Source organism: Micropterus salmoides, unplaced genomic scaffold (genome assembly GCF_014851395.1).
Source record: "Micropterus salmoides isolate LMB-PRFRI ecotype aquatic unplaced genomic scaffold, ASM1485139v1 Ms_hic_scaffold_9, whole genome shotgun sequence".
In the NCBI taxonomy this organism is placed as follows: domain Eukaryota; kingdom Metazoa; phylum Chordata; class Actinopteri; order Centrarchiformes; family Centrarchidae; genus Micropterus; species Micropterus salmoides.
The window spans coordinates 20,208,542-20,222,934 of record NW_024044681.1 but is presented as its reverse complement, the minus strand read 5'-3'; the positions used below and the strand labels follow the sequence as shown (position 1 = coordinate 20,222,934).

Here is a 14,393-nt window from a genome sequence, read left to right as displayed (position 1 = left end):
CTTGTAAATTTTTAAAGTGGGACCAAGTCAGTTACAAAAGAAGAAATAATACAATCTTCCTTTACAGATAAAGATGTAAACTCACAAGCAAAAAAACGACTTTTGAATGAATGAAAGTGACTTTTGACTATTGTGTAACTGACATGTGAGTTTACTGACTTTATGGCTGAGTTCAGACTGCAAGCCAAAGTGACCCAAATATCTTTGCATATATGTGACTCAGATTTTGAGTCAGAACAGTGTGAACAGCTCAAGTCACATGGAATCTGATCTTTTCCAGGATTTGGGCCACTTTCATATGTAGTCCAAATCAGATACAGGTTGGATTTTTTAAACGTGTCTTCAGTCTGGACAGTCAGATTGGAATTCATGCAACTCTAACTGACAAACTTGCTCCATAAAAAGCCATCGTAGACATAGCTGTGTGCAAGCTATGTAACACAAGCTTTCTTAGCTTTTTAAGTCTAATAAATAAACAAAATAAACTCACAACATGTCAAGAAAATAAATATTCTTAAAACTCAAATGCAAGCGTACACATTCTGAATTCAAGTTTCTCTCTTTCACCGAATGAATTGCCTCAAAACAAACAAAATAAAAGTCAACAAAACTGTCTTGGTTAGTCTTTCCACTGTTCCAACAATCACCATCTCTGGTTAAATTGAAATAAACCCTTAATACGCAGAGTTAGATGTGAAAAAGCTTCAATGGCAATTAATTTGCCTCTACTGCTTTATCTTGCACTGGACTGTTTAATTTCTGGAAACTGAATTATCTCCATTCATTAGTATATTGTTATTTCACTATAAAAATAAAAAACATTAGAGTACTCATTGTTTAAGTGAAAAGAAAAGCGGAAAAAATGTTTTAATGTGTATATTCTGATGCTCAAGGAATTTTATACTATTTGTGTAATTGATACATGGGGATTTTATGTGTCGCCTCTGACAACAGCCTGGTATTACCCAGGGAGTTTCCATCCCATTCCTGTCCCACAGAATCCAGTTCTCCACTCATTCCTCATTACTGTCCACACATCACATGTGTATACATACAGAAACAAACACACAAACATGCTGAATTTATTAAGTTCATAAATGTGCCCCCTTTTGAAGCACAATCCTTTGTAAAGTATTCCACGCACTGGAATCTTTCTAATAACTACTGGGTAACTAAACTCGGATGCTGTGTTCTGTCTGCTATTAAACCATATACGCCCACCAGTTCTAAGAATAGGACGGCTCTCCGAGCTCAAACAAGTCTGTCCTGCTTCTGCATTCTCCCACATATCTGAGCTCTTCCTGTAAGAACTACAGGAAGAACGAGGATAAATCATAGTGCTGAGTCAGAGAGGACACGTAATATGTATCCATGCAGAAGTGACAAAGTTCACAGTGAGATGCAGACGTGTTATTTTAAAAGACCCTCCGCTTAAAAGTGACACAAAAAATAGTTTCACATGTTTGTAAATGCAAAATGGATCATTTATCACATGTAGATTTGACAGCTGAACTTACTTAAATGTTCACACAACCTTTGACCCACAATTCACTGTTTACTCTATTAGGCCATGTGATTGGTTGCATTTTTATGTGTTGTGAACCCTGCCCCCGCTCACGTCTTGTCCTGATGAGCTTGCGAGTCATGAACGATGGGTGGGGGAAGATGTGACTCGCACGCTTTCTCCATCTGGTAGGGACATTCTTATACAAACAGATCTTGAGTTGCAGTAAGTGCACTGCGTGCAAGACTGTTTTCAACAACAGCACAACAGCTTTTGCAACAGCTATTTGGACCTGTACAACAAAATCCCTAGTAATGTTAATGTAATCATGGTGAATGTTTTAAAGAAGCAGGTCTAACGTTACTGGTATAGGTACTGTACTGATATGTACAGCAGTTAGTACATACAGTTTTCAGAGAGCAATTAGATAATCTTACATGGTGAAGAAACTTATTCTTTGGGCTGAATTAGTACCTGGAATTAATAAATTAGACATTTAAACCCTAACCAACCAAACACCCACTCTGACTGGTGAGTTCATAACAAAAGATTCTCAAATATGTATGCACCAGGCCAAGGGGGAAAAAGTAAAGGGCACATGACTGTGATCATGACGTGTTTTTAGAGGCAATGAGCTGCTCATACCAAACACTGTGAGCAATATGATGAATTGTGTTTTCTTTTATTTTCAAAACTGATCCTAAAGAATGCTGTCTATTAGTGTTATACTGATGATCACCGATTCATAATGACTTCCACCTCCACAAAAGCCTAAAAAGGACATTGTGGCTGAATCAGTAGGCAGTGAAGGTTACAGGTTACCAGCTAGCAATGAGCAACTTGTGGAGATTCACATTTCAGCAGAAACAACATTATATCTGTCTCATGGGAAATGTGGAAACTGACTAAGGATTCAGGAATTTATCCAGGTTGAAAAATTAATCAAAAATGAATCATATTCTAAATATGATCACAGTCACAGTAAATCTACCTTTACTCATATATTCTGTAAATTAAAAAAAAAGTATATAAAAATGAAGGAGAAGCCGTGGGAATGAGACAGCGGATTTTAGTGTCATGAGGATTTGCTGCGTGTGCTCGCTGTGTCAGGTGACAGTGAGGAAGCAGCAGCTTCTCAAAGTGCAGCAACCTTAAAGCTACAGAGTGACAACAGCCCAGGTTCACAGGAGAGAGAACAAAAGGAAAGAAAGGACACTGGCCTTGCAGTCCTTGCTGTGTCAGTGTCTGAGTGCATCAGTGGTAACTTTAAAAATACAACTTTTAAAATTAAAGGCACCATTTCTCAGTTTATTACACTTAGATTTTGTTGCTATACAGCCTTACTGTACTTGGTCTGGTATGACCAATGGTGAATATTGTTAGTTGTGCATTACTCTTCTTTGGTTGTCCTACTCTTACACTATGTTTTTGCATGTTAAAACATTTCAATAATCTTGTTTTACTTTTGTATAGGCTATAAAGTAAAGCGTGGCAGCTTCACATGTAAAGAAAGATAATAAAGTCAACTAAGTCAGTTACACAGCAATATCTATCATGATCTTACCAGACCTTGCAAAACATGATTCAACTCCTATGATCATAAACATTTTTTTAAATAATCACGAGACTAAACTTTGTTCATACAGCAGTTTTTAAGTTACAAAGTGCCTTAGATGGTCCACCAGGATTAAAACATTTCAGGAGGCATTGAGGCAAGTAATATCAGACATTTAAGATAACAAAAAAACAAGTAGCCTGTTCAGTAGCCTACTTTATAAAACAGATAACACGGAAATAAGAGTGTCACGACGTTTTTGAAATGAGAGGCATGTTGATGTACTTTCTGAGCACCGAGGCTGCTGCTAATAAATCTTTCTTTACGTTTTTGTGAGTGTGAATTATGATAATCAGGTCACCCCGCTGCCTCGTGGACGTGGGCTGCACAAAGCGGCAGACCTGCGTGTACACGTCAGATCCGCGCAGATTCTGACGTCTGCTTCTCGTGGCTGCTACGTCATTACGCTGCCAGCTGATCGGAGTGGGAAGCCGGGGTGTGTGTCTGACTTGGGCGTGTGTGTATGTGTGTCTGAAAGAGAGAGAGAGGGAGAGAGAGAGAGAGAAAGAGAGAGAGGACTGGGGCAGGAGTTGTGTAAAAGGGGCTGAAGTCCTGCGCTGCGTCCTCCACTGCTGCTGCTGCTGTTGAAAAGTAGGCTCACCACCAGATATACAAATGCTGCCAAACCGTTTTATATCGTGGACGTAAAACAAACAATCAGGCAACGACACACCCCGGTGAGGGTCCAGGACTCCGGCCGACTGGTGGGCGAGGCAGCTTGAACTCCTCTGGACCGTTCAGACGCGTTGGCCGAGCAGGAGCGACCCGGCCGGTGGTCAAGGTGGGGCGTATTACTGGCTGTGAGGCTGTCTATGTGTTTCTGCTGGCTAAATGCTTGTTCCTGTCAGCCTGATTTAGCCCGTGGCGGCTTGATGACCCAGTTTGCGTTGAAATGGCAACTGGGGAATAGTCCTTAACCCGACTTCATTTTAGTTTTTTAAAAAATCACCGCTGCAGGTCTGATTTCTGTTTTACATCCCCAGGTTTCTGCAACATTTTGGCGTCGTCAGACTCTGGGATATGGATTTGATGTTATAGGAGTTCTGGCTGAAGGCCTGTCTGTGTGTCATTTAGATAGGCTAATATCATCCAGGCCCACTGACACAGGCTTGTCCAGAGGTATTATGGGCACCCTAGAAATCTGACCACAAACTCCCAGCTCCTGCAAACATTTAATCAACATTTAATCAACATTTAGATGGTTGATACAGTGAAACTGTTGGTTGTGGCTTTGTTAAACATGCATGGGGTATTTGCAGGTATTTAACAAAGGTTGAGAGGAGCTAAAGGGCTGCATGAAATGTGCTAAAAAGTCTAAATGAATACATAAGGGATCAGAGAAGCAAGAAAATGTTCACAGATATCATGTAATCAGTGGTTGTGTGTTTTTTACATTGTATTTAAATCTAATCCTCATGACTACCACATTTCAGAAAATCAGGAAACTTGCACTCAGGCCTCTAGAGAATTCGAGCGAGCTGTTGCAGTGGCAAGTGTAGGTCTGCATTTATATAATCCAAACTTGTCAGAAAAGTGTCAGCACTCAAATCCCCTTAAAATTTGCTGAGCTCATAATAGGCCAAGGAAACAGCCTGTGCTCAAGTAGGGGATAGGTGAAAATAAGGAAGATCACTAAGGGGCGAGTCATTCCTCAGAAATGCGATGACACCAGCAGTCATCTGGCAGATCTTCCTTCAAATCAAATGAAAGATAAATTTATAAACACAATCAAGTCTAGTAATATAGATTTTGGTATTTAGGCCTCTCTAGTCTCATGAACTCAGAATATCCTTAGTATAGTATTTTACACATGTATAAAACAAAAAGCCAAGTGCATTAATGTATAAGTAGTCTTTCTGTAGGATGAATGGATAGGAGGTGTGGGAGTGGGGGGGTGTCTTACTTTAGTGTATGCTACATCGAGGGGGGCTGGCTGTCTTACATAATTGCAGCCAGAGTTCAGTGCACCGGTAGCAATGCGCAATGGGCTGTGTCACGAGCTGCATTTGTGCCATTGCAACCCAGAGCGTGACATAAGCCACCCTGTCAATGAGGATCACATGGCAATGACAGGGTGTCAGTTAAAAAGCAACTCACCACCCCCCACCTCCTGCTCCCTGTGCTCTTTTATTGCATACATTTGCAGAAGTGAAGCCATCTTGCTCAACTTGGGTTACACCCTTCATTCCTATTGCGTGCCTTGTCAAGGGAGGATGGGGCAAGAAGGGATGTGTTATGTAGGTTAATTTAGAGAGAAAAAAAATCCAGTTCTTTCAAACAAAATGGCAGAGACTGCCCGAGGACAGGCTTACAGGCCCCATGCAGCACGTTAACCATCTCCCAGGAAGTCATGAATTCAGACTGACATTCAGCTATTCCTCTTCGCAAGCACAGCAACCTACACACTCTTTGTTTGCTGTGACCTCAGGGTTAAAGTCACGTAGCCTTTAAAGTCCAGCAAACAGCCAGCGGCAGAGCATAAGAAGAGGCTCTCTGCACTATGATCAGTGTGTTGCCAAAGCCACCGCCCTTTCCCTGTCTTTGTCCCCATTCCCAGTCTAAAATGATCAGTCTATATTACAGACTCCAATCTGGGGCAGTAAGCGCTCTCCAGCTGGGCCACACCCACGGCAGAGGAATGTACCTGAATTGATATATGTAATGTAACGTTTAATTATCGTGTGTGCCCATGTGCAAATCTGCAACTCTTGTCCGTTCATGTGATAACTCTGCAACTCTTCACATATTTTCTTGTGTAGTTTCATCGCTAAGGATCAGACTGATGATTGAGGGTTCTTATCTCGTCTCCTCGTGTGGTATTCTCGCACAATAGCATAACCCTAAAACACAAAAAGGTCAAATGAGTGGGCTCGCCTTTTCTTTTTGTTGTTTTCTGTTCCTGTTCTCCATCTTCAAAAAAAATGCGCTGCTCCTACATGTTCAAATCTCATCCGTCTGTTATTTATATTTTCCATAATACACAATTTCAAGCTCTCCCAGGTAAATAAGTTCATACTTCACTCTTGCGCTTGCAGCTAGGGGCTGATAAGACAATCTCGTAATGAGTTAAAAAGTCAATAATTCCTCTCATTGTACATGGTCCATTCACACGCTCCTGTTTACAGGCCGTCATTCGTTTTTCTCTCTGACACGCACATCCTGGCCGTCCAACTCCAGTGTGTCATTCCTCCTCCTTAGCCTCCCTGCCGTGGCAGAGAATGCACGTCCACAGTCCCAGATAAGTTCAGTCTTTTGTGCATTAGACTGTGTGTTATCTCTTTTTACAAAGTTGCCCTGTGTATAAAAGCCTGTCTCAAGGCCTTCCACACTGGCTGTCATGTGGCACCGTCTGACTCCTTCGCTCGGATAAGGCCAAGAGAGAAAGAAAGGAGGGGGGCATAGGGGAGGTGAGGGTGAAACTGCTAGTGAAGCCACGTCCGCCTCAGACCAGATGTACGAGGAGATGGAGAGGAGATGGGTGAAGGATAGGGGGATGGAAAAGAAGGAGTGGAGGAAGAGAGTGTGCGAGCCCACAGCAGCTGGATGGAATTTCTAACATACGCAGCTAGAATGTGAGGAATGCGGGACAGTCTGATCTGACCGAGAAAGAGGGTGGAGAGGACAGACTAGTCAGGAAAGTCCAAAAAAAGAGAAGAAGAGGTATGGGAAAGAGTGGCACAGCAAAAGAGTCAGAAAGGGGCGGGGGTTTCAACACTGCCCATCATTGTGAACATAAAGATAGAGTCACTGTTTGTGGAGGGACTGGCACGCTATGGAACAAATAACTAATTCAGTTCCAGTTTGAGGTTGTGGCAGCTATAGTCAACGGCTATGACTGTCAGTGGTCCCGTGTGTGGCCCCGAGGACTTGTACTGTACGTCCTTCTCTCTCTTTGACATTCAACCTAACGCCGGCATGAGGGCGTGTGCAAGCCTGTACGAGGGAGGAGGGTGGTGGTTCACTTTATGATACTGATGTGATGAATGGCAGCGTTCTTTCACTGAAGTTCCAGTTAATGGCAACGTACACTGCAACAAAAATGACACCGAATCAGTCTTGCTGTCATTTTTATTAGTCATGCTAAAGTTTGGGATGGTAATGTCGTTCTGTCAATGTGTATTTAATATCTCAGTAACTGTTGGAAGGGTTGCCATCAGAGTTGGTGCACACTTTCATGTCTCTCTCAGGATGAGTGATCCCTTAACTTTTTATGTAGTGCCACTATCAGATCACACTTTTTTCCAACACTTTAATTTATGACCAAATACTTACAAACCTAATGGCATTCCCACCAGACTCAGCTGTACTTTGTGTTTAGCGCTATTTAGCAAATGTTAGCCTGCTAACATGGTGTTTTACCTGCTAAACATCAGCATTGTCATTCTGAGCATGTTAGCATTTAGCTCATAGCACCGCTGTGTCTAAGTGCAGCCTGACGGAGCGTGGCTGGAGTCTCTAAATCATCTTTTTACTGCAAAGATTACAAATATTCTGGAGCCCCAAGAATCATATTCCCCATCCTCACGCCATTATAAGGGACACATCTTTTAAACACAAAAATGTTCAACACACCAAATACCGGTGATGTGGGGCCCATGAGAGAGAGAGGGAGACGGAGAGCAGGGCTGGCTTAAATAGGCCTGGGAGAGGTACGGCCATGTTTGGCTAATGAGCCTCAGTTCTGACTGCAGACTCCTAAAAGAGAAGAGAGGTAAAAATGGCTGCCATTTTGGAGTCCAGTAATCAGTTACATAACTCACTAATTTAAGACTTATGAGACTTTGATTTGATTGGAGAACAAGTGTAAATCTGGCACAGCACTGGCAGATTTCTTTTGATGGTTAAATAAAAGCAAAGCAAGGAGTGGTAGATTTGATTATGGATCATTTCTTTCAGTCGCAAGTCAGAACAGGTGTCTGCATGCTGCCTCGCCCACTTCAAAAAGATTCTGACATTTGACAAATTTGTCAGGAGGAGGAAGAAAATACATGTATAACCATATTGACCATTTATATGTCTGAATGGAAATGTTTCTCTGGCCCTCTCAGGATGGTGCTGCATTCAAATCCAAACTAAGCGTTGTACAAAATGAATTTCTCCCCGCAGCGGTGTCTGTAAAATTTTCATTACTCCTGGTGATTGTGACCCTGCCCCCTGCTGTGCAGTCTATAGCCCACGGGACACTCAAATACCTGAGATTATTCTGGTTCTCCTTACTGCAGGAATGTACAGCTTGTGTTATCGTCAGCCAGAGAAGTGGAGCATATCCTCAGTATCTGAAGATCACCACAAGATTGCATTCTTTGAAGGCAAGAGAAGCAGAGGCCTGCTTTAGCTTTACATGTGTTAGCCAAGTGTCGGTTATTGCAGTATATTTAACCTCACTGTGCACATTATTGTTATATTATGTATTGAGCAAATTCAAACTTTGTCCTGATGATGGCCAGATGAAAAGTTCATCCAGTTGAGACATTTCACTTAAAACCATAAATGTCAACCTCATGGTAGCACCAACCAACATTGGCATCCATGGCTAAAACCTATAGTGGCTTTAATTTAGACACAAGTAACCTTGTCTATATTTACCTTATCTGTGTGAACAAGTCAGTTTTAAACTGAACACACTCTTATATCCAGATTAAGCTGCTATATTAAGTAAACTAGCTCCTCTATTCTACCAGCTACTCTACTTTTTCACATGCAAACTTAAATACAACTTATACAAAATGTAGAGGACATGGATCAGATGTAGCTGCAGGTTTCCTCTCTGGAAAACACCTGAACATACACTTTATTAATTAAGACTTCAAAAACAGAAGAGTTCTTTGGACTTCTGAAAGGATTCCAAGATCTCTGCTTTCATGTTGAGGCCATCTACTCCTCTTCATCGCCTCTCTTTCAGGCTCCGTAACCACGGTAACTGACCAAAAAAAAAGAGTGCTTTTTCCAGAGGCCAGTCTGATTTTGAGCATCAAAACTAAGAAAATATCTTAAGAATTTCTTGCTGGCACAGTATAACGTGCAGAGGCAGAGCGGAGCTGCTGATGCATGTATCCCTCCTGGTGATCTGATGCATGATCTTTTGTGCTTCTCTCTTTCATTGTTACGTATCGGCTCATTTCCCTCACTTACTCACAGCTGATTTCACACACTGTGGCTCGACTGCGCCCACTTACTATACGTGTGTGACTGGCCGCAGCCCACCTCTTACCCATGCGGGACATTGGAGCAGGGCGTTTTGAGAGGGGGGAAGTTAAACCATCTCTTCTCTCTCTGCAGGAATGACTGCACCTAAAGCAAACGAAAGGAAGAAGTAGGAGGAGGAGTCACCATTTGTGCCTTTAAAGCGGGGGCTGTCCTTCACTCCAGGCTGTCTGGTTCGAACTCTCACGCTCGCTGGCTGACTCCCAGCACTCTCTCACCCTTGGACCCCAGATGGCTGACACACAGCAGTTCTTCACTGGCAAGCTTTATGTTCCTGTACACATGCTAAAGCTGCCAGCTGAAGAACTGCTCTGGTCAGCCCTGCCCCGGATGACTCTAGAAGAGGAAGGGGGTGGGGGTGGGGTTGGAAGAGGACTGAGGAAGGCGGTGTTTCACACGCTCGGTAGTCGGCCTGGACTTCTGCAAGATTTGAGCCACCGTTGTTTATATTCTGTTGTTAATCACATGTAAGGTATATTTCAATGTAAGCGTGTTTATTTCCTCACAAAAAACACTTAAATGTTGTCTGTGATGTGTCTTTTCTTTCTTCTTACAATAAAGAACAAAATAGTTTATCAGACTTATTTTTGTGGACAAAACTGCATGCTATATAGTAAATAAAACGCATCCCAGCACTGAAGGCTCTCTCATCCCAAAAATTAAACACACACACACACACACAAAGAGGGACACAATAGCTATATGCAAAACTTCTGAGTCTCTGGTGATCCCATTAAGGGGGAAACAAAGATCAGCGTGAGTTAAGATGCTCTTTCAAAGTCAAACGGACTCAGATATGCAATAACTTCATGGTTTTAGTTCTAGTCACCACTTTAACAAAGAAAAAAACTGACATTTACAAAAGAATAAATCCACTTAGATTGTTGTTACATATGTAATGTGAAACCAGAGGGAGGGAAAAAAAACATAACTGTTCTTCAGGACCTGAAAGCATCATTTCAAGGGATTCTTTCAAATGACTAACTTTCACAGCATGATCAAGATTATCAAAGTGCTAGAGGTATCAAGATAACTGAATGTAAAATAATGTTTAGAACTTACCAGTATTCATGGCAATGCTTCTTAGTTAGTTTATTTGGCTTCGGCAGCAGGTTAAATAGTATCTACTGTAAATGGAACTGGTTTAATAAGGAAAACATTTAAGGTTCTTAAGTCAATCAATTTATAAAATGGCCTGATCATCATATTTGGCAAAATCAAGTTCCTTTCTGAGTGGTCCTCCTGACATAAACAGTGCTTTCAGCATTTTACCTTACTGAGTTTGTTTGCACAATTAAAATTGTAAAAACGTAATAGATAGTAGAATGAATATTATTTTACCTGATTAGGAAGTTACAATGTCTGTAAATTAAGGAATGAGGAGGTGAAACTAAACCGACAACTTCAGATTCTTGCCACTAGATGGCGGGATAATCTGCAAAACTGAGGATAAAACATGGGCAAAGGCTTCAGGGAGCGGTGGTTAGTAGCAGCAAAGTACAGTACGTGTAAGAGTAATATGATACCATCTACTACAGAATACTATAGTCTATGATAAGTAGTTTTTGTCTGTAGGCTATTAGTTGAAACATGATGTGGTACAATCTGTAATAGAACAGTATCACATACCAACATAGCATATGCAATATGCAATATACAGTACAATAGGCTATATTGGATGTAAAATATAGGCCTATAGTATAAACGTGAAATGGAGTCGTAAAGTACAGCAATATAGAATGTAAATTATGTAGTAATAATAAACAATATAATACATTTAGTATTCAATATAATAAAATATAATACTTATTTGGTGTGCTAATTTAACTCTCAACAAGTGTCCTGATTCATTCAGTGAGACTGAGGGTGTTTGAGGTCTTCACAGCAGTTCACTGATCCTACAGCCCACTTTTATTAATATGAATCGTTATTTAATCATCCTGGACATGTGCCACAATCATAAACAAATCTTTACTGACCAAAACACAAACATGGACTACAGTGAAACCCATAGACTGTATATAAAAAAAAACACATGTTGAAATGTATCTTACAGACAGTAGAATGAGTTTTCAGATTTTATTGTAGCCTACTTAAGTCAAAATACCTAAGTATTATCAGCAAAATGAAGTAGGCATAGACCTATTTATTATGAATGCATTAACTGTAGCCTAACTACAGGTGGATCTACTTTTAACTACTTATAACCTTTAGATATTTTTTCAGCGGTGGAATGTAACTACGTTTATTTAGCCTACTCGAAGTACAAATCTGAGGTAGCCTACTTATACTTTACTTGATCATTTTCTTTTTATGCTACTTTGCTCCTCTACATTTAAGATGGACATATTGTAATTTTAACCCGTTACATTTAGTTACTTTACAGAGTAACAAAACATATGAGTTTATAAAGAATGACGTTCTGTTATAGATTCAACACCCAACAGTAGGCTATATTTTCTTGCATTATTGGTCAAATTTCAATTAACCAATGCATAGCCATTTTTATAAATAGGCAGGAAAAGCAAGATTTAGACACCTTGTAAAGCTTGAATACCTGAGACAGACAGTGAGGTTCTGTTAAACGCTGTTATATGTCCGAATGACTTTACATGAGGTCTTGAGTCAGCACGGCGTGCTTGTGTTGAGAGTCTGGAGTTCATAGTGTCCGCCTTTACTCTCTCTCTCCCTCCCTCACACCTGCTGTGCGGTGTCCCACGTGCTGATCCTGCTGATGCCGCCGCACTAAATGGAAAGCATTTTACGCACCGCGCCTGTTCACTTAAGAAGAGGTTTAATTGTTGTTTTTGCAATGTCACACGCCTCGCCTGGTGCACAAGTAGGACTTCAGACACTGGGGATGCGCTGTGGAGATGTAAGGGATGCGGTAATACCTCACTACATTATAGAGAAGGGGAGGGGGGGGTAAAATACAAGTCGTGCGTCCGGACGCTCCCCGCCAACTAAACGCAAGAGGGACTCAGACATCAATAACATCTCGCTCATCAATAAGAAATTTTGATGGAGTTAGACTGCTTAATTAAATAGGTTGCCTTGAAGTTATTAGGCTTTCTGAATTTATAATATCCAATGACCCCCAATGGAGAACATCTGAAGGAAGACTTTTCAGCATCTCCGTCCACAGGAAAGCGGCTCGGTCAGACAGAGAATAAGACTTGGAGGTTTCTTATCTTTCAGTGATGGCTATCAACACTGACACTGCCTTTGGGAAAAGCGCCCTCGGCGAGAGGGAAGTTTCCAATCCCAGCGATTTCCATGACACGCAGAAGCTGCTGAGCACCGCGACCACCGAGCCCAGCGGGCAGAGCAACATCAAGCCGTCCGACTCCTTCTCCCTCAACATCAGAGGGAGCGTCCGGTCCCTGGACTCGGACCAGAACGGACACAGATCACCGCTGAAGTCGGGTTCCATCGGGCAGCTGGCGGCCACACCCAAGTCCTTGTCCCGGCTCAGCCTGGGTCCGCTGCCCTCCCCGGTGCCGCCCGGTTCCTTACCCCCGAATTACCTCTGGCTCGCTGTGCTGTCCTGTTTCTGCCCCGCCGTGCCGCTCAACATATGTGCCTTGTGGTATGCAAATGTGGTGAGTGTTACATTTATTTACATCTTTTATTTACATCTTGAGTTTTCTTTTCTTGTTTTTCTTTAACACAACGTGGATGATTATTATTATTATCATCTGTCTGTGCTTCAGTTGCTCAGGTACATTCTTGTAATCTGAGTATTTTCAAACAAGTGTTTTGCTTTTATGCTGCATTTAAATAATTCATTGTTAATGCCCTCTCTGCCCCTTCCTTTCCCCATTAGTCGAGGTCTGTTCTCCATACAGGAGATATTGAAGGAGCGAGGAAGTATGGGCGCCTGTCTATGCTGCTCAGCTGTCTGGCAATGCTGCTGGGTGTGGCTATCATCATCTTCATAGTTTTAACAATAGGTATGATAGCAAAATATAAAACAACCACACACCCTCAGAAGTATCATTTCAAAGCTGCTAATGTTAATTTCTCTTTTCTCTGTCAGAGTCCCAGCAGTGAACTGAGGGATGGAAGGAATCTCCTTTAAACTTCATCTGATCTCACATTTGCACAGAAGAGAGAGGAGTAGGAAAATATTCTGAAAAAGAAAAAGCACACAATCTGAGTTGAAGACATGGCGAAAACTTCCTGCTGTGTCTACTATGGGCGAGAGAAAGAAAAAAGGGGGGGAAAGTTGCAGGTTGTTTCTCTTTTTTTCTGGTAACGCTCACGCCCAGTAACCCCACAGAAACTCAGGAACAAAGAAAGTAAAGTGACAGCTGCACACAGTCCTAGTGTCGGATCATCAGACAGCACACTCTGTGGAGAAACTGTAAAACTCCTCATAGTCCAAATGAGCAGTGCACTGAGGTCCACACCTGCCTGACACACAAGACAATCGATATGGAACTACATTTTGCTTATTTAAAAAAATCACATGCATTAGACTAGAGGCATTAGGTAAGAGGATGTCCTAAAGACTAAAGACACATACCATCATTATCAAAAAACAAACACAAAATAAGATTTGTATGTGTGAAGACTAATTGTGTTCAGACAAAAACAAAAAGACATCAGTGCACCTCTCTGTAATTCTCTTTACATTTGCAACAAAGTACGGACTGGCGCTTCTTTCTGTTCTATCGGCACGGGACTTTTGTGTCTGTGGGAAGATGTATAAACCGATTTCATACACTGTTTACATCACGTTTAAAACTCATGTACGTGCATCACAACAACGCCCTGCTGCAGTCATAGTGTGATATCCTGCTTTGCGTGTTGCACAGATTCTACAGAACTGCCTGGATCTCCGCACTTCATTACGTTTACGATATACTAACAAGATATGAATGGGTTCGTTCTCCCTGTATGCACTGTTCTTGGCACTCTGATGTTGATGTTTATACGTTTATACTGTATGACTGGTTTACTGTGCCATAGTTCTGCATGTCTGAAATAAACTTGAATGAGCATGATAATCCAGCTCACCACCTTTATTTTATTAGGCAGAGCCGTTAGGCTATATAAAGAAGTATG

At 41.6% G+C, this 14,393-nt stretch overlaps 1 protein-coding gene and 1 long non-coding RNA gene across 2 annotated transcripts; both read left to right on the top strand.

The window, feature by feature from the left end:
- The first annotated feature begins 3,608 nt into the window (after positions 1-3,608).
- On the top strand, positions 3,609-9,903 carry LOC119896087. The gene is made up of 2 exons (XR_005443170.1): positions 3,609-3,900; positions 9,399-9,903. It is a non-coding gene; the product is annotated as an uncharacterized LOC119896087 (long non-coding RNA).
- Positions 9,904-11,434: 1,531 nt separating this feature from the next.
- LOC119895004 (trafficking regulator of GLUT4 1-like) lies at positions 11,435-14,335 on the top strand. The gene is made up of 3 exons (XM_038707759.1): positions 11,435-12,925; positions 13,150-13,276; positions 13,363-14,335. The coding sequence occupies exons 1-3, from the start codon at positions 12,524-12,526 to the stop codon at positions 13,374-13,376; spliced, it is 543 nt and encodes a 180-aa protein (XP_038563687.1). The 5' UTR covers positions 11,435-12,523; the 3' UTR covers positions 13,377-14,335.
- The last annotated feature ends 58 nt before the right edge of the window (positions 14,336-14,393 follow it).

What these genes read in the sequence shown, in the direction of transcription:
- LOC119895004 (XM_038707759.1), top strand. Translation starts at nt 12,524, where the DNA reads ATGGCTATCAACACTGACACTGCCTTTGGGAAAAGCGCCCTCGGCGAG. An exon ending in CCTTGTGGTATGCAAATGTG is followed by an intron (nt 12,926 to 13,149) that starts GTGAGTGTTACA and finishes TTTCCCCATTAG; the next exon opens with TCGAGGTCTGTTCTCCATAC.